At 35.5% G+C, this 24281-nt stretch overlaps 1 protein-coding gene across 1 annotated transcript; it reads left to right on the top strand.

The window, feature by feature from the left end:
• The first annotated feature begins 11045 nt into the window (after positions 1-11045).
• On the top strand, positions 11046-12699 carry LOC135599036 (serine carboxypeptidase-like 50). The gene has a single exon (XM_065093687.1). It carries the CDS (start codon positions 11114-11116, stop codon positions 12431-12433), a length of 1320 nt encoding a protein of 439 aa, XP_064949759.1. The 5' UTR covers positions 11046-11113; the 3' UTR covers positions 12434-12699.
• Positions 12700-24281: the final 11582 nt, after the last annotated feature.

Below are 24281 nucleotides of genomic sequence, written 5' to 3'. Positions count from 1 at the left end.
AAAGCTGCAAAACTTAAAACATTAGGCATGAATGTTGATGAATCTTTCCTCGTGCAATTTATTCTCAATTCTCTTCCTTCTCAATTTGGCCCATTCAAGATTCACTATAATACAAATAAAGATAAGTGGGACTTGAATGAGTTAACTAGCATGTGTGTTCAGGAAGAATTGAGATTAAGGCAGGAAAATTCATATAATGTCATGACGACTACTCAAGGAGGTGATAATAAGAAAAGAAAGTTGAAGCATCATCCATCAAAGAGATTTGCTAAGTCTGGAAATATTAAATAGACTAATGAAAAAAAAGCCTTTACTGTAAAGTGCTTCTTTTGTGGCAAGAAAGGACATGTGAAGAAGGATTGCATTAAACGCAAGACTTGGTTCGAAAAGAAATGTATTAACTCGACCTTTGTATGTTTCGAATCAAACATTACAGAAGTTCCTTCTTACACTTGGTGGATTGATTCCGGTGCTTCAACTCATGTTACAAATAACATGGGAAATCGTCTTAAAGTGAAAGTGATATCAATGGGAACTTATCGTCTACGCTTAGAGACGGGTCACTTGATGGATCTTGTTGACACATGTTATGTCCCTACAATTTCTAGAAATTTGATTTCTCTTTCTAGAATTGATGAGTTAGAATATTGTATTTCTTTTGGTAGTGGCAAACTCAGCATATTTTGCGATTCAATAAAAGTTGGTTCTGGAATTCTGTGTGATGGTTTGTACAGAATTAATTTGGATCTTGAGTTTGCAAAGACACTAATGACCCTGCAATCAAATGTTGGATTGAAACGTAATTTGAATAATTAAAGATCTTCTATATTGTGGCATAGACGATTGGGGCATATCTCCAAGGAAAGAATTGAAAGATTAGTGAAGGATAATATTTTGGAACATTTAGACTTTACTGATTTTAATATTTGTATAGATTGCATTAAGGGAAAGCAAACTAAACATATAAAGAAAAATACCACAAGAAGTAAAGAACTTCTTGAGATTATTCATACTGATATCTGCGGACCACTACCACTCCATATTCCTTGTTTTAATGGAGAAAAATATTTCATCACATTTATAGATGATCTGTCCGGATATGGCTATATTTATCTAATACATGAAAAGTCTCAAGCCATTGATACTCTTGAAGTATACATAAATGAGGTTGAGAGACAATTAGATAGAAAAGTCAAAATTATCAAATCTAATAGAGGTGGTGAATTCTATGGCAGATATGTTGGATCTGGTCAGAATATTGGCCCTTTTGCTAGATTCCTGGAACAACGGGGTATTTGTGCTCAATATGCATTACCAGGTGTGCCACAACAGAACGGTGTTGCTGAAAGGCGAAATCGTACTCTGATGGATATGGTTAGGAGTATGATGAGTTACTCCTCTGTACCTGAGTCGATGTGGGGTGAAGCTCTTAAGACAACTATGTATATCTTGAACAGGGTTCCTAGTAAGTCAGTTTCATCGACTCCATTTGAGTTATGAACTGGTAGGAAGCTCAGTCTGAGACATTTACATATTTGAGGATGTCCTGCAGAGATAAGAGTATTCAATCCACATGAAAAGAAATTGGATCCAAGAACTATTTCAGGATATTTTATTGGTTATCCAGAAAAATCCAAGGGATACAGATTTTATTGCCCTAATCATAGTATGAGAATAGTAGAATCTGGTAATGCAAAATTCCTAGAAAATGACGAAATCAGTGGGAATGAAAAATATCGAAGGATTAATTTTGATATTGAGGAGATTCAGGTTAATTCTCCCATATCATCTCCTGTCCGAGAGATTGTTGTTCCTCAAATCAATGAGAGTATTGATGAGGGTGAACAACAAAATAACATCCAAGAACTCTCATATGATGTTGATGTCGCCGCTGATGATCTTGTAGAACAATCACAATTGGCAGATTTGAGAAGATCTCAAAGGAAAAGGAAACATGCTGTATATCTACAAGAATCAGATTATGATATAGGAATAAAAAGAGACCCCTTATCGTTTTCACAAGCCATAGAAAGTAACGATTCTGAAAATGGTATGATGCAATGAAAGAAGAGTTAAAATCAATGGTACAGAATGATGTACGGGATCCCGTTGAATTGCCCAATGATTGTAAAAGAGTCGGTTGTAAATGGGTCTTTAAGACAAAACGTGACTCAACGGGCAATATCGAACGATATAAAGCCAGACTTGTGGCCAAAGGTTTTTCTCAGAAGGAAGGCATCGACTATAATGAGACTTTTTCTCCTGTTTCTAAAAAGGACTCATTGAGAATCGTTATGGCATTAGTAGCTCATTATAATCTTGAGTTGCATCAAATGGATGTGAAAACTACATTTCTGAATGGGGATCTAGATGAGGAAATATATATGGAACAACCCGAAGGATTCATAGAAAAGAGAAAAGAAAGTTGGGCTTGTAAACTTAAGAAATCCATTTATGGCCTTAAACAAGCTTCCAGACAATGATATATAAAGTTTCATAATACCATTACTTCCTTCGGATTTAAGGAAAACACTATTGATCAGTGTATATACCTGAAGGTAAGTGGGAGCAAGTTTATTATATTGGTCTTACATGTGGATGATATTTTACTTGCCAGTAGTGATCTTGGTTTATTGCACGAAACCAAGATATTTCTCAACAAGAACTTTAAGATGGTTGATATGAATGAGGTATCCTATGTTATTGCCATTGAGATATTCAGAGATAAATCTCAAAGATTTTTAGGATTGTCTCAGAAAGGATATATTGATCGTATTTTGGAGAGATTTAATATGCAGCTTTGCTCAACCAATGATGTACCTATTACTAAAGGTGAAAAATTCAATCAAAACCAGTGCCCAAGAAATGACTTAGAAAAGAATCAAATGAAGAATATTCCTTATGGATGCGCAGTTGGAAGTCTATTATATGCTAAAACCTGTACAAGACCATATATCAGTTTTACAATTGCAATGCTAGGAAGATACCAAAACAACGTAGGAATGGAACATTGGAAAGCTGCAAAGAAAGTAATGAGATATCTGCAAGGGACGAAAGATTATATGCTCACATACAGGAGATCAGATCAACTTGATGTGATAGGATATTCAGATGCTGATTTTGCAAATTGCCTCGACAGTAGGAAGTCCACTTCATGATTTGTATTTATGTTAGCTGGTGGGGCAATTTCTTAGAAAAGTGCAAAGCAATCGCTTATTGCATCATCAACAATGGAAGCTGAATTTGTGGCATGCTTTGAGGCCACAAATCAAGCTTTATGACTGCAAAATTTCATCTCAGGACTTGGTGTGGTCGACTCAATTGCCAAGCCGCTGAAGATATTTTGTGATAACACCGCAGTTGTTTTCTTCTCTAAGAATGGCAAGTACTCTAGTAGTTCCAAGCACATTGAGATAAAGTACTTGGTGGTTAGAGAAAGAGTCCAGAAACAGCAAGTGTCAATTGAGAACTTAAGCACCACTATGATGATTGCTGATCCATTGACAAAAGCCTTACAGTGCAAAATATTCAAAGAACATGTTCTTAGAATGGGGCTTGTGAGCAAGTCATAAAGGATATGGTGATACATGTTTATGTTGATACATTTTACTTAATTAAAGTTATCTGTTTCTGCTATCCTGTTTACATTTATGTTTATGCATATTATGGTTGAATGTAATAACAAGATTGTCTTGACAAGACAAATTACAGGGGTCATTATGGACTATGTTAGGAAAGACTAACAATGTTGTGGTACATAGAAGGGAGTATGACATTGATGAAATACAACCGCTATGACTCGCATTGATAGTTGGACTTAATATAGTATTATTGTGTTTATTGGACTTATTGGCTTATTTTAAAACATGGCCATGTATAAAATGCTTTTCAAAATTTTTGGAATCCAATTAGGTAAAATTGTTTTCAAACAAATTTTGTTTTGTTTGTTTTTTATTTTGAATATCTCTTTTATATCTTATCAATTAATGGGCCAAGTGGGAGAATGTTAGGTTTTTATGGCCCTTTTATAATTGGATAAGATAACTAATTGGATTCCGTTCAGATATTTTAGCCAATAGACTAAAGTCCACTTACGGAACGAATCATCGGGAGATAACCTTGATGGGAGGAAATCTTCTGAGATCTTATCGTAAACCCTCTGCTCTCACCTATAAAAGGATAGGACCACTAAGGGGTTGATAGTGTGATAGCGTGATAACGTGTAAGAGCTCCGAAGGATTTCAGTTATTCTCCTCGACTCTCTCCCCAAAACTTCTCCCCAAAATCCATCGATCTGAGTGGGTCTTGTGAAAATATAGGAAGAGAGGAGAAAGGGTCTACTCTACGCACTCCCTGCAGATTCCGCAGCGCAATCGGATTAAAGACGGAGCCTGCAGCAATCTTGGATCACGGTGCTTAGCAGATCAAACAAGATCTCTGAACGGATGGCATCAAAAGGTACGCATCGTATAATTAGATCAAATACATTTGATTTCAATCCTGGCATCTAGGTTATTTCCACATTTAATTGAGATAGCATAATTACATATCTTTATGCTTACAATAAATGTTAGGTTTTTATGGCCCTTTTATAATTGGATAAGATAACTAATTGGATTCCGTTCAGATATTTTAGCCAATAGACCAAGTCCACTTACGGAACGAGTCATCGGGAGATAACCTTGATGGGAGGAAATCTTCTGAGATCTTATCGTAGACCCTCTGCTCTCGCCTATAAAAGGACAGGACAACTAAGGGGTTGATAGTGTGATAGCGTGATAACGTGTAAAAGCTCCGAGGGATTTCAGTTATTCTCCTCGACTCTCTCCCCAAAACTTCTCCCCAAAATCCATCGATCTGAGTGGGTCTTGTGAAAAGATAGGAAGAGAGGAGAAAGGGTCTACTCTACGCACTCCCTGCAGATTCCGCAGCGCGATCGGATTAAAGACGGAGCCTGCAGCAATCTTGGATCACGGTGCTTAGCAGATCAAACAAGATCTCTGAACGGATGGCATCAAAAGGTACGCATCGTATAATTAGATCAAATACATTTGATTTCAGTCCTGGCATCTAGGTTATTTCTGCATTTAATTGAGATAGCATAATTACAGATCTTTATGCTTACAATTGGTATCAGAGCCTAGGTTTTTTGAAATCAAATGCATTTAGATCTTTAAATTCATTTACGATGCATAAATTACATTTATCTTTCAAGAACTGCTAAGCAGTAATGGTCACCGTCGACCTCGCTGCGAATATGCGACTACGCCGAGTGGCATGCACATTACAGAACTCGTCCTGTACGCGGGTATCAAAAGAACTCGTCTCGTACGCGGGCATCACAGAACCCCGTCCGTGCGACGGCATCACAGAACCCCGTCCGTGCGACGGTCGGCCGCACGCAGGCAGACATCCCAGGTGGCGGCCGTGCGTGAGTAGGCCATGCACAGGCGGCGGCCGCGCGCTGGCAGCAGCCACGCGCGGGCAGGAACCGCCACAGAGGCAATGGTCGTGCGCTGGCAACAGCCACGGCCAGCCGTGTGCGCCGTCCATAGGCAGGAACCGCCGTAGCGGCTACGCGTGAGCAGTGGCAACCCCGCAGCGGCAACGCCGTGGCGACAGTGGCCGCGCGCAGGCTGGAACTGCCGCAGGCAGCGCCGCGCACAGGTGGCGGCCACACAGAGGCGGCAGCTGCGCCGCAGTCTGCAGGCGACGGCGATGGCAGATTAGGGTTTTGGCATATTTACGTTTTTGCCCTCGAGGCTAGGGTTTTGAAAAATTATAGTTTTACCCTTTGCAAAAATCGTAATTACAGTTTATGTTCTGTCAACATATTTACGGTTTTGCCCTCGGGTCTAATTTCTGCCAAATTACAGTTTTGCCATTCGCATATTTTCGATTTATATCCTATCAAATATTTTCGGTTTTTATCATTATGAAAATGAGAAATTTAGGTTATATTCTCAATTATAAAATTGATAAATATCATTTATTATAATTATGATTAATTTTAATCATGATTATATTTTTGATTATTTGATTGGATTTAATTTTGATTAAAAAAAATATAAATTATGGTTTATTTTATGATTTTCTCATATGAATTATTCATTATATATGTGGTAAATAAAATTAAAATCCAATTATTGTTTTTGGAATTTTTATTTATTTATTCACATGTATATGCTTGAAATTATCATATGAGTTTTATTAATGTTCAATAATTGTTATGGTTATTTATTATTGAACTACTTTACATAAATGTTCAATAATTATTATGATTATTTATTATTGAACTGCTTAGCATTAATATTCAATAATTATTATTGTTATTTATTATTTAATTGCTTTGCATTAATGTTCAATAATTGTTATGGTTATTTATTATTGAACTGCTTTAAATAAATGTTCAATAATTATTATTGTTATTTTATTATTGAATTGCTTAGTAAAATTAAAGAAATATTGATGAATATTATTTGTAATTTATTTTCCTAAGTTTTATCTGACTAACTAGTAGCTGCCAAAGTGGCCTGAGATGATAAACTTTTGTGATATGAATTACAATAAAAATTATCATTTTATAGGATCATTTTTATTTTATATTATTGCATTAGTCTTGTAGCCACCAAAGTGACCTAGACTAATGACTTATAAAATAATATTAAGGAATTAGTCCTAAATGACATTAAGGAAATAATATTCATAATGGCACATATAATTAGAAGATTTAGATAATCCCAAAGAAGAATCTAATTCAAATAATTATGTGATGGGGTAGGATGATACTGTTTTCTCATCTATGTGATGCAACTCAAGATAATAATGAGCTACTAATGCTATAACGATTCTCAATGAGTCCTTTTTAGAAACAGGAGAAAAAGTCTCATTATAGTCCTTCCTTCTGAGAAAAACCTTTGGCCACAAGTCTGACTTTATATCGTTCGATATTGTCCGTTGAATCGCGTTTTGTCTAAAGACCCATTTACAACCGACTCTTTTACAATCATTGGGCAATTCAACGAGATCCCAGACATCCTATCCCATCACATAATTATTTGAATTAGATTCTCCTTTGGGATTATCTAAATCTCCTAATTATATGTGTCATTATGAATATTATTTACTTAATGTCATTTAGGACTAATTCCTTAATATTATTTTATAAGTCATTAGTCTAGGTCACTTTGGTGGCTACAAGACTAATGCTATTATATAAAATAAAAATTTCATATAAAATGACAAAACTTTTATTGTAATTCATATCACAAAAATTTATTATCCCAGACCAGCAGCTACTAGTCAGATAAAACTTAGGGAAATAAATTACAAATAATATTCATCAATATTTCTTTAATTTTGCTAAGTAGTTTAATAATAAAATAACAATAATAATTATTGAACATTTATGTAAAGCAGTTCAATAATAAATAACCATAACAATTATTGAACATTAATGCAAAGCAATTCAATAATAAATAACAATAATAATTATTGAATATTAATGCTAAGCAGTTCAATAATAAATAACCATAATAATGATTGAACATTTATGTAAAGCAGTTCAATAATAAATAACCATAACAATTATTGAACATTAATACAAAGTAATTCAATAATAAATAACAATAATAATTATTGAATATTAATGCTAAACAGTTCAATAATAAATAACCATAATAATTATTGAACTTTAATAAAACTCATATGATAATTTCAAGCATATACATATGAATAAATAAATGAAAATTCTAAAAACAATAATTGGATTTTAATTTTATTTACCACATATATAATGAATAATTCATATGAGAAAACCATAAAATAAATCATAATTTATAGTTTTTTTAATCAAAATTAAATCCAATCAAATAATCAAAAATATAATCATGATTAAAATTAATCATAATTATAATAAATGATATTTATCAATTTTATAATTGAGAATATAACATAAATTTCTCAATTTCATAATGATAAAAACCGAAAATATTTGATAGGATATAAATCCAAAATATGCGAATGGCAGAACTGTAATTTGGCAGAAATTAGATCCGAGGGCAAAACCGTAAATATGTTGGCAGAACATAAACTATAATTACAATTTTTGCAAAGGGTAAAACTGTAATTTTTTAAAACCCTAGCCTTGAGAGCAAAAACGTAAATATGCCAAAACCCTAATCTGCCATCGCCGCCGCCGCCGCCTGCGGCCTGCGGCGCAGCTGCCGCCTCTGTGCGGCCGCCACCTGTGCGGGGCGCTGCCTGCGGCAGTGCCAGCCTGCGCGCGGCCACTGCCGCCACGGCGCTGCCGCCGCGGGGCTGCCACTGCTCACGCGTAGCCGCTGCGGCGGTTCCTGCCTGTGGACGGCGCACACGGCTGGCCGCGGCTGTTGCCAGCGCACGGCCACTGCCTCTGCGGCGGTTCCTGCCCGCGCGTGGCTGCTGCCAGCGCGCGGCCGCCGCCTGTGCATGGCCTACTCACGCACGGCCGCCACCTGGGCTGTCTGCCTGCGTGCGGCCGATCGTCGCACGGACGAGGTTCTGTGATGCCGTCGCACGGACGAGATTCTGTGATGCCGTCGCACGGACGAGATTCTGTGATGCCGTCGCACGGACGAGGTTCTGTGATGCCCGCGTACGAGACGAGTTATGTGATACCCGCATACGAGACGAGTTCTGTGATACCCGCGCACGGACGAGGTTCTGTGATACCCGCCCACGGACGAGGTTCTGTGAATGAATTTATATATCTAAATGCATTTGATTTCAAAAAACATAAGCTCTGAGACCAATTGTAAGCATAAAGACATGTAATTATGCTATCTCAATTAAATGCAGAAATAACCTAGATGCCAGGATTGAAATCAAATGTATTTGATCTAATTATACGATGCATACCTTTTGATGCCATCCGTTTAGAGATCTTGTTTGATCTGTTAAGCACCGTGATCCAAGATTGCTGCAGGCTCTGTCTTTAATCCGATCGAGCTGCGGAATCTGCAGGGAGTGCGAAGAGTAGACTCAGATCGATGGATTTTGGGAGAAGTTTTGGGGAGAGAGTCGTGGAGAATAACTGAAATCTTACACGTTATCACGCTATCACACTCTATCAACCCATAACATCTCAGAAGATTTTCTCCGGTTATCTCTCGATGACTCGTTCCGTAAGTGGACTTTAGTCTATTGGCTAGGCTAAAATATCTTAACGGAATCCAATTAATTATCTTATCCAATTATAAAGGGTCATAAAAACCTAACAAATGAAACTCACCATTAATTGGTTTCACGGACCAAAAAAAAGGATAACTTATACAAATGTTACAAGCAAACGATTCACATGAAAGAGTGCTTGAAAGAAGCAAAATCTGAAATTTTATTATTTTTCTATGTTGTTTGAATTATCAAGACCATGGTTTTAGATACGTGCGGTCGATATGTACCGAGCAGTAGTATACCATACGGCTCGATGTGTCTATGATTTTATTTTATTTTATTTTTCAGTGATACCAGGTGGTACAGGTTGATATATTGTTCAGTGTATCGGTTTTGGTTCGAGGTGTCAAAACTAGTATTGGTCTAGGAATTAAAACTATATTTGGTTTGCTAGGACAGTACGATGAGAAGGATGCGAATTTAGGTGCTCAGAGTTTGAGTTATGAAACAATCTCTCTATATTTGGTTTGTGTGCTAGTTGCCAGGGGTTACTTTAGCTTTTGCAATTAGATCCCAGATGTAGGAGATGGTCAAACTTGTCACAGTGAAAAATGTGATTTTAACAGCACAAATAAGGCAATGGTTCAGCTGAACAAAAATTTGAATTAAAACAATCAATAATGCATTTCAGTCTACTTTGAATGTTATTGTGGAATAACTCAATAACATATTAAACAATTCTTCTTGTAGGACCATATGAACATGCTTACTTTGACTCTGCCAATTTGGGCTTTAGGGAAGGTACTATTATCATCTTGAACCTGCATTGATTGTTCAGAGTTAGCCGAACATTCTTCAGTTGGAATCATTCAATAGGCATAAGATTCTCGAAGGTATAGAATCAATCCCATCGTCAGCTAAAGAAAGGAGAGTTATAATGTATGATTGGCTAGAGGAATAGATAATCCTTACAGTCGGTTCGGTCGAGACAGAAACCTCTCCTCTCAGTGTCAAGTTTCGTTTTGCCCTCAGTCAGTGAAATACTCTCGAAAACAGCTTTTGCTTTGTCCTTTGCTTTTGCTTTTGCTTTTGCTTTGCCACGACTTACTGGGATTAGTCATGATGCCAGTGGCTATTCATCTTTTGCTCTAAATCTTCCTTTTGTTTTTCCCTTCTACAACTGCAGCAGGGAAGACATGCTCAGAGGCCAAAGGACCCCTTGAGACACTTCAACCAAAGGTGCAGGTATTCACCTCGTCTGACAACGCATAGAGCACAGTGATGTATCTTCAAACTTGTCCATACCTACCATTACATTCAAAATTAACATGACATTCTACTTTCGAGACATAGTTTTCCTCTGTTTGTGCAAGTATACAAGCATCCGTCATTTATTGTACAAACACTCTTGTTTCATCACGTTTTCTTCTTCCTCTCACTCTTCCAAACTGTTCTATGTGCTACAGAAGGTACAGAAGGTCCTCTGTGTATTAGGTTTTTTTTTTTTTTTCATTTTTGACCTTAACATCATAAATCAAAATGAATTTTGAATTCTATTGTACAATCTTGAACAAAATTAATGTTTTCTGGAATGATTCCATCAGTCTTTTTTTTTTTTTGTCATCCTATCATTTATTGATTGCCAAATCGTGCGATATAAATGCCGAAGGCCGAGGAATGGTCAGATTCGGCCGTCTACGTGGATGTCATAGATGCGACCACATGTCCGTAAAATTATTACGACCTTTTGCAGGCAATCCAATCAGTCAGTGACTTAATCACAAATTGATGGCAAATCAAACCTGTTTGTAAACTACTTGACTGATCTGCTGCAAGTTGTAGATTCTCTATTTGATAGGCACAAAGTCAATGCTATCGACAACACCTATGAATGCTCTCTTTCTCCTACTCCCATTATTTATTTGCCCGCCACACCGGAGGTCTCTCAGCTCTCATCCTCATGGAGACCTTTGTCCTCCTCCTCTTCCTCTCGCCGTTCTCCTTCTTCGCGGCTCCCACCACCTCTTCTCATCTCTTCCCCAAAGAAGCCCGCCCAACCAGATCCGGCTACCTCCCAATCGGCCCCGCGGCGGCCGCCAACACTTCGTCGGCGGCGAGTCTCTTCTTCGCCTTCTACGAGGCCCAGCAGCCGATCTCCCCTCTACCGCAGACCCCGCTCCTCATCTGGCTCCAGGGCGGCCCCGGCTGCTCCTCCATGCTCGGCAACCTCTTTGAGCTCGGCCCCTATCTCGTCTCTCCCGACTCCCTCACCCTCCGCCGGAACCCCGACACCTGGAACCATCGCTTCGGCCTCCTCTTCATCGATAACCCCCTTGGCACTGGCTTCAGCGTCGCCCCCTCCCCCGTCGATGTCCCCCGCAACCAGACCGCCGTCGCTGCCCACCTCATCTCCGCCCTCCGCCACTTCCTCGCCTTCGATCGCTCCTTCCACCGCCGGCCCCTCTACATCACCGGCGAGAGCTACGCCGGAAAGTACGTCCCCTCCGCTGGGTATTACATCCTGCGGCAGAACGCGCGGCTGCCGCCGCACCGCCGGATCAACCTCCGCGGCGTCGCGATCGGCAACGGGCTCACGCACCCCGTCACCCAGGTCGGCACCCACGCCGTCTCCGCGTACTTCACCGGCCTGATCAACGAGCGGCAGAGAGCGCGGCTCGTGGAGCTGCAGGACGAGGCCATAAGGCTGACGCTGGCGGCCAATTGGTCGGCGGCTTCGGACGCGAGGGGCAAGGCCTTGGAGTGGCTGGAGAACGCCACGGGCCTCGCGACGCTGTACGACCTGACCAAGAAGAAGCCGTACGACTCAGGCATGTTGGACGTGTTCCTGAACAAGGAGGAGGTGAAGGCGGCGCTGGGCGTGGCCAAGGAGGTGGTGTGGGAGGTGTGCAGCGAGGTGGTCGGAGAGGCCCTTCACGCTGACGTGATGAAGAGCACCAAGTTCATGGTGGAGGAGCTGGTGAGGCGGAGCAGGGTGCTGCTGTACCAGGGGGTGTACGACCTCAGGGATGGCGTGGTGTCAACGGAAGCCTGGATCAAGGAGATGAAGTGGGAAGGGCTGGGAAGCTTCATGAAGGCTAAGAGGGAGGTGTGGAAACTGGACGGCGAGCTCGTCGGGTACGTCCAGCGCTGGGGGAGCTTGAGCCATGTCGTCGTCTACGGTGCCGGCCATCTTGTGCCTGCGGACCAAGGGAAGTCAGCCCAGGCGATGATCGAGGACTGGGTCATGGAGAAGGGCTTGTTTGGGGGTGCCGGTGCTTGAAGCTTCAGCGATCATTTATGGTGTTTTGGCTCTCTCTGCCACAGTCTTCCAAGGGCCTCATTAATTGTTGTTGCTACTGTATCATTTCAACCGCAAACAATGATTATTGATAAAATAATAGAAGATAAAAATAATTATTAAAACAATTATTAAAAAAATAAAAAAAAATTAAATATATTAATAAAAAAAATTTAATAGAATAATTTTCCTCAACGGAATGGAGGATTTTCTTTGATGGAATAGAAAGATTTTTTTATATAGTTAAAGATATCTTATTTTCTATTATGTTATGTGAACGATATCAATCTTGAAAGAAATCTCATCAGTAGGTGGAGGTGGTGGAAGCTGGTCGAGGGCGCTGCCGGTGGCGCTTCAGCAGTGCTTGTGCGGCTTTGATGAGTGTGCTTCCCTTCGTAGGTTGTGATCACGATTGTCGGATCCTAACATGATCTCTCCACCCTCTTCTTCACCGGGCACTTTTGAAAAGAGCGTGGCTTGAAGGAGAAGGATGAAAATGGTCAACGATCAAATCATATCTTTGGACTTTAGCCTTCGACCATTTGGAGTTCCATAACACTGAGAGGGATGAAAGTCGTCAACAGTCAACCTGTGAGACTGTAGATGAGTCAGCGACCACACCCGCCTGGTCACGTGGGCGAGCACAGCCGACGGTCAAAATGTCGCAGCTCCTTAAGTTCTCTCCTTCGGTTCTCCCGACACGCGTCCGTTGACGGCCACCGACAATTGACCACGGAGACGACGTCCGCACCCGTTCGATCATGATCAGACGGACCAGATTCGCGTCCCAGTGGCACCGTTGGTCTTCTCGAGCGCAGGAGTCGTCGTGCTCACACTTGCTGAAGCCATACCGGGAGACTATTTCAAACCTGTTGTCTCATTTAAGATTCATGTGATGCTTACAGCCATGCTACTTTTGCATGATGATCCCACAAAAACTTCTTCGTGTCATACATAAATCACAGGTGGAAGAGATGAGGAGAAGTGTGCTTGTGTTTTGAGAAGTCGTAAGTCGTCGCTTCTCTACTGTCTGTTTCAACCTGCAGTGATCTACAAATATGGACATGGTTTCTTCAAGAAGGCCAGACTTGAATAGTTGTTCAATTGCGATTGAACACAGTTGTTTTCCTACTGTGCATCATTCAACAAAAGAACCTCACATACACTATAACAAAGATGTGTGTATACAACTTATCAAAAAAAAAAAGATGTGTGTATACAGAAAAAGAGAGAGAGAGAGAGAGAGAGAGAGAGAGAGAGAGTCATGATTTTAATGAAGCTTTTAATATTTGGCAGAAAAAGACAAGACGAACTCTTCTTGATGTGCTCAACTTATCTTGGTGGTTTTATCTGCTAATATTTGACTTAAAATGAAAGTCTTGGACAAGGCAAAAGTGTTTCCATATTTTTTAGTTCAAAAGATAGCACATAGGACATCTTTTGCCGTGGTTAATTTGATCATTTTTCCCCTCTCCTTCATTCAATTTGGTCCATCATTTTATTTTCCTTCTGTATTGCTTCAAACTTTGCAAGAGTATGTGTATGAATTGGTAGTACATTAAGTGGTCAGACAACCTTGCATGATGATCCATGTCAAAGAACTTTAAAGTTGTGCTTGATGTATGTGTTGCAGGTGTTGTCATTCCCACTTTGCTTGTGACTTCCAAGGAGTTCTTGTAAGCTGCAAGAATCCACCACCCATGCGTACTTCTCCTGTCAATTATCTTCCCCAGCTAAATGAAACAATTTGTTTAATCATTTCTTCAGCCATTGACCTCTGTTGTATTATGTCAGACTTATATATATATATATATATATATATATATATATATATATATATATATATATATATATAACATGAATTAGACCAGCAAGTTTATGAAATATCAAGATAGACTTGCTCAGTAGTAATAGTATATTAGATTATAATATAAATATATTACGCAAGAGTTGCGTATCTCAAAGGATTTACTTTCGATTAGGGTAAAACGAGTTGCAATGATAGGTGACACACTTTTAAACAAATCTTACCATAAATTGATTTTAACAAAATTCTATTTTGGTTGAATTTTAATGTCAGTCAATGTGATCAAATATAGATTTTGCCTGCCATTTGGAGTCCTAATTTTGATTGAATCTAAATTTAACCTAATTGGTCAAAGTCTAAGTTTGAGATACACCTTTAAGATTTTGACTTAATTTGTTTAGAAATCAAAATTTTGCCTAATCATGACTTTGGCCTAACCTTAATTTTAATCAAATTATGATTTTGACTTTGGTTTTAATGACCTTGTAATTTGATTGGATTTTGATCACAACTAGATTTTAACCTAATTTTCATTTTAGATAAATTAAATGTTGATAATTTTAATCAATTCTGAATAGTCTAACTGGATTGGTGGTTAGCCCAAAATCGATTGAACCCAATTTGGATTGTTTAATTTTGGATTTGTGTGATGAATCCAATTTGGATTACCCAATTATGGGTTTATCCAATTAAATTGATTGATTGGACCAATTTAAGGTCTTTTACGAAAATTTAAAAAAATATATAAATTATTGTTTTTATAATTTTCTCATATAATATATTTATAAATTTTTTTATTTTCTTATGGTACTTAAATTTTAATTATTATTTTTAAATATTTATGTGGTTATTCACATGTATATTAAAAAATTATAAAAAATATTTATTTTTCACATGAAGGTATAATTATATTTTATCATTGTTATAGTCATCATATGATTTTTTAATTTGATTAATATTTAATAATTATTATAATTATTATTTTATTATTGTTGAATGGCTTCTATATGAATTACATTAAAGGAAACTTTGTAAATATTATTTATAATTTATATTATTGAGTCTTATCTACTTTATAATCATCAAAGTGGCTTCATGCTATGTGAATTATAATAAATATTTTATTGTTTACATAATATTTAATATTATTGTATTAGTCTTTTAGCCGTAAAAGTAGTTTAGACTAATAGATTTATAAATTATATTATAGAATTAGTCTTAAATAATATTAAAAAAATAAAATTCATAATATACATAATTAAGATATTTAGATAATCTCAAAATAATATCTACTTCGAATAGTTATGTGATAAAGTAGGATGATATTATTTTGGATATTATTATAGTTTTGGGTTGTATACTCAAAGATAATAAATTCTATTCCACATGATATAAGTCCTTCATAATTATAAAATCTTGTGTGAATACTAAATATATTAATATTTCACTCAAAGATGAAATAAACATGATATCAATAATTCAATATTTATTACAAAACTGAAAGGTTTAATATTATATTTTTTTATTATTATAATGATAATTTTTATTATTATAAATGACTTGAATATATACCATTTATATTAAGTCTTTTAAATGTTATTCAAACTTGTTGAACAAGCATAACCTTGACTACTAAAAATTTTATGACATAAATAATTGTAAAATATTTATTTAGGCTATAATTAGTAATAATATTTAAATTTTATTTTAGAAATCAATTTGCTCATTAAAATTTATTAACAAGTCATTTGCTAACACCTTAACAAAAGAGTTAACTAAAGCTCAATGTTACATAATTTGATAAATTCTACGACTTATTTTGTCAAAAAAATTAAATATATTATCATTCAATTCATTCTTAGTTTTCTTTCTTCTATATTTAAAATTCATTACAACACAAATAAAGAATAAATAAATTTTAAATAAGCTAAATTATTTATGAAAAAATTAAGATTAAACTAGAAAAGATCTCATGAGATTTTGATTATGACTCAAGGAGTAGATAATAATAAAAAATAAAGCGTAATTCATAAAAAAATTAGTTGAGTTTATAAATAACATACAAACTCATAAAAGAAAAATGAATGTTATTTCTGTAACAAGAAAAGTCAGGTGAATAATTATTATAATATTTGCTTTGTATGTTTATGTAACAAGAAAAGTTAAAGGCAAAGGTACAAGCTAAACTTTATATGTTTCAAATTAAATATTATAAAAATCTCTTTTTAAATTAGGTGAATTATATTTTGTGTCTCAACTGATGTTATTAATAATAGATAGGATTTTGTTTTAACTCAAAAAAAATAAAGGACCATGAAAGATCATCATCACGAGGAATCATTTTAAGTGATAGTTTTGTCCTACGTTTAAAAATAATTCATCTCATAGATCTTGATAGCATACTATATTCTTATAATTCTAAACATTTATTTTTTATCTAAAATTAATAGGATATTATCTTTCTTTTTGTGATGACAAACTTAATATATTTATGATTTAATAAAAATTGATTATTAAATTTGTATAAGAACTTATATAAAATTAATAAGAATCTTGAGTTTATAATTGTTAGTCATAGGTGCCCAACAAGCCAATCACGTGAGTGATGGTACATGTGACTTGATACAGAATCTTTTTGCTTATTATATTTTGGCGTATATCACTTTATAACTATTGCATAAATATATACAAATATTGTGATGTCCTTGGATTTGTGCAATGGGAATCGGATCGTGATGAGATCACGATAATGAGATCGATTCACCTTTAAACACATATCTTAAATAATCTTGGTCATAGGTTATTCGAAAGGGACATCGTGATAACCGGACAGACTGGTGTGCTGTATACCCGTCCATATGATGGATGCAGTTGGTCTTATAGCTGCTCGTGTAGGGACACTAGGGATATAGTACAGGTGCTCATTAGAGAATTAGTTCACTAATTGATCCGCTTACGGAATGCTGGATGGTTTATGATGCCTTATTGTAAGACAGCGATTCCGTAGTCCTAGTGGTGTATTTGGTCCTTAGACTTGAGACACCAAGGATGTCCTGTATGAGTGCTCCACTCTTTGATACCAGACTTATAGGTTTGGCTGTCCCAGATCTAGTACAACTGGTTATTGGGAGTGGTAGTCGATCTTACGAGGGCTATTGAGTGTCGATGGAGGATCATCCACTCTCGGTGTCATGAGAGGAATATCCCATGTGTTCTTGCTCAGACAAATCCTTGGCTAGGGTCATTCGGGTTGAGAGAGAAAGAGTTCTCCGGGAGAATCCGATTAGAGCGAGACTCGAGTAGAAACCGTATGGGTCTGACAGCACCATGCTCGATATACGGTCTCTGGGATATTAGATGGATGAGGGACTATAGATACACGGTAACTGAGGACAGATAGGTCCAATGGATTAGATTCCCCTGTATCGTCTAGGGACTACGGCGTAGTGGCCTAGTACGTCCGTAGTCGATGAGTCGAGTAAATTATTACAAAGATAATAATTCACTGAGTTAGAAGGAGTTCTAATAGGTATGACTCACGGCCAGCTCGATATTGGGCCTAGAGGGACACACACATAGACATTGCGATGAGTAGAGGTTCGGATATGAGATATCCGACGGAGCCCTTGTCTTATTGGATGCAGATCCAATACCCACTAGGGGAGGACCCATTAGGGTTTGACAGGGGACCTCTATAAATATGAGGGATTCAGAGCCTCATAGGCTAGAGCCTTTGCTTGCCTTTCCTATTCTCCTCTCCCTCTCCACCTCAAAGCAGGCCTGGAGTTTTGAGGAGCGTCGTCGCAACCCTGCTGTGTGGATCACCGCTAGAGAGGAGGACGCTTGACCTCCTTCACCCTCTCCTAAAGATCTGCAAGGAAATAGGGATATACGATCTCCCTAGGTAACACAATCTACTCTATACGCAGTTTTGAGTTTCGCGGATTTTGCGCACCAATCTTCGCACGACGATGAACATCTCTTTGGGAATCGGAGATTTTGTTTTCTTGTTCTTCCGCTGCGCATATGATGTCGCCCCCAAGATTTCCCAACAATAATGACTCTATAATCAAGTATTTAACATAAAATATAGTTTTATGAATTCTTGAGATTAATAATATTTATATATGTTAATCATTCCATGTTTCCTTTTATATGAAGAAAAAAAATCATATCATCTTTATAGATGATATATCGAAGTATGACTATATATATCTAATTTATGTAATGTCTCAAGCTATTGACACTCTTAAAAGTATAGAAATAAAATTAAGAAATAATTAGATAAAATATTAAAATTATCAGATTTGATAGGAATAATAACTTTTATGGATGAGGATCATAATTATACTCTTCTTATTAGATTCCTATAGAATAATGAATTAGTGGGAGTGATAATAATGAAATTTAATTTAGAAGAGATAAATAATAAAATAATATTAATAAGGTCCCATATGATGTTGATATCACTATTGATGATCTTATATAACAACCACAATTGTGAGTTTTGAAAAGATTTCAAAAGAAAAGGAGACCTATCATTTTTTATAATTATTTAATATATCTACAAGAATCAGATTATGCCATAAGAATAAAAGGAATCTCTTATCAATTTTATAACTCATCAAAAATAATGATTTTGAAAGATGGTATGATTCAATAAAAGAAACTTTGGAAATTGATAGACCAGAATTATGTTTGAAAACTAATTGAATTACCCAATAACTATAAAAGAGTCAATTGCAAATGGATTTTTAAGATAAAATATTATTTGAAGGTTAGTATTGAACGATATAAAACTAGACTTGTGGTCAAATATTTTTTTTCTCAAAAAGAAAGTATCAATTATAATGAGATATTTTCTCTAATTTCTAAAATTAATCATTGAGGATTATCATGACATTAATAGCCCATTATGATCTTGAGCTATATCAAATGAATATGAAAATAACATTTATCAATAGGGATTTAGATGAGAAATTTTATATGGAATAACTTAAAAGATTTATAAAAGAGGAAAAGGAAAGTTTAACTTGCAAGCTTAGAAAATCTATTTATAATTTTAAACTAGCTTATAGACAATGACATATAAAGTTTTATAATATTATTACTTTCTTCATATTTAAAAAAAAATTATTATTCAATATTTATATATGAAGATAAGTTGAAACAAGTTTATTATATTAGTTTGTGGATGATATCTTTATTTACTAATAATGATCTTAGTTTATTGAATGAGACTAACATGTCACTCACTAAAAATTTTAAGATGATTGATCAGAATAAGATAGCGTATGATATTGACATTAAGATATTTAGGGATAGATCTCAAAGAATATTAAAACTATCTCAGAAAGGATATATTGATTGCGTTTTAAAGAGATTTAGTATACAACTTTATTCAGCTTATGATACACCCATTACTATATATATGAAAATTTTAGGCAAACCTAATGTTCTAGGAAGGACTTGAAAAAAGATAAAAAAATATATTTCTTATGGATATCTAGTTAAAAGTTTATTATATGAATAAGCTTATACTCATAAATGAAAGTTGAAAGGAATATTGAAAAGAAAGTTGGATAGATATTAGAGTTACCCATAAATAGAATATTGAAAGGCTATAAATAAAATAAATAAAGTAGTAAGGTGGATAAAGGATTATATACTCATATATAAGAAATGAGATCAGCTTAAGATTATAAAATTTTCATATGCTAATTTTATAAATTTACTTCCCACTTTATTATTTATATTTATATTAGTTGAAGTAATAATTTTTAAAAAATAATATAATATAATTTATATTATTAAAAATAAAAGTTAATTTTATGATATGCTTTGAGGTTACTAATCAAGTTTTATGATTATGAAATTTTATCTCAGAACTTAGTGTGATCAAACTCAATTGCTAAGTTGTTGAAGATACTTTATAATATATTACAGTAATTTTCTTCTCTATGATAAATATTTTAGCAGTTCTAGATATTATAATATAAGGTACTTGATAATTTGATTAAGAGTCCAGAAATAATAAATATCAATTGATAACTTAAGTTCTGTTATATTGATTACTGATATGTTTACTAAGGCCTTATAACCTAAAGTACTTAAAGAATATGTGATTATGATTGGACTCGTGAACAACCCATAAAAAAATATGATGATGTATATTTGAGTGGATATTATAATTAATATTTTACTTACATAATTAAAATTATTTATTTTTTACTATCATGTTAACATCTATATATGTATATATTATAATTGAATATGATAATATGATTATCTTGATAAGATAAATTACAATGGTTATTGTGGAAAATACTAAAAGTGTTATGATAAATAGAAAAAAGTATTATATTAATGATATATAATTGAGATGACTCATATTGATAGTTAGACTTAATATAATATTATTATATTTATTAGACTTATTAATCTATTTTATAAAATTAGTGGTACTTTTCAAAAATTTTAAAATCTAATTAGGTAAGATTATTTTTAAATAAAATTTTATTTTATTTATTTTAATTTTAAATTATTTTTATATTTTATCAATTAATAGATCAAATTAGAGAATGTTAGATTATGTAATTCTATTTAATTAGGTAAAATATATTATAGATTTTATTAGATTCTAATTACGACTATCGGTCAATATAAAGAAAGTCCAACTAGGATAAGATTATGTGTTTTTTTGATAGCAAAGCCATTTTAGCTAATAGATCACCTGATTTTCATTCCAATTTTACTAAAACCCGAGAAAAACAATGATGAGATGAACCATTATGATTATTTATTTTAGATATTCAGAGCATATAAGTAAACAAAATCTTTTAGGGACTTTATATGTTAAGTTACAAGATTACAAATATTCTTTTATCTATTTTCAGTTCATATTCCATCGCCTATAGTTATGGTTATTCCTCGTAGATAAATATTGTTGCTTCATTCGAATTGGATGACGATACGTTTGCAAAACAAAAGAAAGTTATTCTGAACGACATTAAAAGGTATACAATCATAATATTTGATTTATGATTATTTGATCTTAGCTTTTGATATTAAAATTTTTGTATAATAATAAAATTATAATTTTTATGCTTACGATTTCTTGAAAAGTCTATTCTATAAAACTAAGATCGATATGCAAGCAACTCAAGATGAATGAAACCAAGAAATAACTAATCTTTTCGTAGTTGAAATAGCCATTTCTTTTCCATGATGTAGTGAAAAGGTTAACTATAATCAAAAGGATTCACTCTTGACATCAAAATTTGATTGGCTTATCACAATACGAAGCCAAACAAAGTTATTCGATGTCTTTCACTCATTTCTAGGATAACTTTTGTTGTCAAGCTTGTTTATGAAGAATCTCTTCCTTGCGGCGTATGAATTGTGCCGGTGAAGCCTGTTATCGTTGAGCTAATCTTCTTCTGACCTTGTGCTAGCTTTGTTAGTCATCCATCACTACGAATCGCGACGGCTCAGTTGTTTGTGACTTCTTTCTAGCTTCGTTCGAGCAGTCCTAATCTTCAATCAACAGCATAATAGTCGTCAAAAAGAACCATCCATCTTTCCGCACCTCCATGTTCTGAGAGTCACAGCTGAATCATATTGTTCTTCCCCTACGCCGAATCTGCAAGCTAAAGATGCCTCCTTTAAGCACAAAAGGAAATGTGAACAAGGCTTTAAGTTTCTGTCGTTACATCCAGTAATCTGGTAAGAAGAGAAGAACAACCAGAAAGTAGATTCCTCAGCCAGCTACTTGTAATCATGGTGGAATTCTGATGTGTGTTCTTGGTGATCTGAGTGCTAAAGTTGAGATCTTTGTTGAAAAGCAGAAGAATATTGCTGAGGCATTACTTCATTTCAACGCATACTTGAGAGCGAAGGCATTTGCTCTCTTCGTCGTACTAAAAAAGCCTGCAAGCCAAACCAAAGCGCGTGTCGACGAACCTTCCGAAGATTGCACCACTTCGTCCTCCGTTATATATAGCCCCTCCAACTACACGTCGCTAGCAAAGCTTCCAAGCGTGGTAGCCCCCGAACTTGGGCCTTTTGGTGGTGGAGACCGATGGCTGAAAAGCGCGGCTGGTTCAAGAAACTCAACAAGGAGCACCGTTGGCTGTGGAAACCCAGCTTCTCCGCCTCATGGAGGTGGAAGCGCCCCAGGCTCCGGTTTTCCCTTGTTGACGACCTCACCTTCCGTGTCCTCTACTTCCTTGAGGCCGTCGTCCTCGTCGGCGGTTTCTGCTGCTTCTTCCTCTTCTGTGGCTGCCACATCTGATCCAAAATTCGATTTTTCTCTTCTTCCGATGTACAAGGGATGGCTTTGGGTTGTATTCTGTTCTTCTATGATTGCACATCTTGTTGATGTTGGTTGGTCACGGTTGCTGCCATGGCCGCCCGGTCGAGGGATTTGTGGAAAGTACAGTGATTGGAGTAGGAATCGAGGATGGTTTCAGGAGTGGAGAAATGAGCGCAGAGACAACCGTAGTTGTTTGTGACTGTCCAGTCCGCTAATTCTGCAGTGCTTTGACATTATTGGCGACAATCTGATCCTTATTTTAGTCTGTGGATTCGCTTAAGCTGAAGGCTCCTTGTCTGGGGTTGGAAACAGGAAAGAGTTAGAATGCATGCTGTCAGCATATTTGTTTATGTCTGCTGAATTCTATAACTTACTCTGATCATTATTCCTCATAAAAATTCTGGTCTTCTTTATGCTAAATACTTGATGAATGTCCTAATGACATCTTGATGTCAGTTGAAGGTTACATGCTGCTAAGATTTCATGTATGATTGGAAATGTTAGTCCTTGATGGCTCAATTGATTGCAGGCACTTGAAATTTAGATGTTACACAGCTTGAAATGGTTGTGTAACATTTCAAGAAGCAAAAAATATCTATTGAGAGTGTGTGATTTTAAGAAGCAAAAAATATCTATTGAGAGTGTTTGATTTGCTTGTGGTTGCTGAATGCTCTGACTTATTCTGATTCATCTTCTTGATAATAATTTTGGTCTTGACATGTTTGATAATGGAATTCCTCAAGTGGAAGGTTATATGCTGCTGAAGCTTCATCTTTTGGCTATAAATGTCAGCATTTAGTGTAATGGTCAGATTTAGGTCATCATTAAGGGGCGTAATACTGATGTTGCAATCTATTTATACTCCATATCTTAGATCAATTGTCTTGCAGGCATCTCATATTTTGATGTTTGATCTTTTAAGGAACAAAGATATGCATTCCGAGAGGCTTCTTTTTCATCTTTATTACCATGCACTGTAGTAAACTACATGACTCAAATTCTTTGTTCTCATTTGTGTCAGCTCTAATTCTTCTTTTAAGTGACAATTTTGTAAAACAAAGAATGACACACTGTCATTCTTAATCATTGTATGTAATTATATGAGCCCTTTTCTGTGATTGGATTCTTTATCCTTCATCATGTAAAGACTGTTTTCCTTTTCTTTTAAGAGCTTCCTCATTGTCATCTTGTGATATTATAAATGGGGATATGTTGATATGTCCTTATCCACGATTGATATATAAAATACCTTCTCATTTGAATGCATACAACAGTAATATAGAAAAAAAAAATAGAAGTAGGAAAAAGATGTCATTCATTTTGTTTAGGTGAGATTTCTCACACTTTTTGTTTGTTTTTTCAGCAATCCATATCAATCATATTCAACTAAACAATAGATGTGGTTGGATTGGATTTCTAAAATAAGAAATCATATTCAACCAATCTTTCTTTCTTTCTTCTCCTTTTTTTTTTTTCTCCTAAGATTTTGTCTCACTTTTTTTTTTTCCAGCTCAGGATGTTTTACAAATCTATTATTGCTAATGATGAATCTTTTTTTTTTAATTTTTGGATTTAAAAAATCTCTATATATTATTCGTAATAGATGGAATTTCTGTAATGTTTGATTCGAAAGATCAAGTTTTTATTTTTTTTTTTCATTAGTCTATTTAATAATTTTAAACCCGATAAATTTCTTTGATGAATGATGC

This window comes from Musa acuminata, chromosome BXJ2-1, assembly GCF_036884655.1.
Source record: "Musa acuminata AAA Group cultivar baxijiao chromosome BXJ2-1, Cavendish_Baxijiao_AAA, whole genome shotgun sequence".
NCBI lineage: Eukaryota > Viridiplantae > Streptophyta > Magnoliopsida > Zingiberales > Musaceae > Musa > Musa acuminata.
The sequence above is the reverse complement of the archived record's forward strand: the minus strand, read 5'-3'. Positions and strand labels throughout refer to the sequence as shown.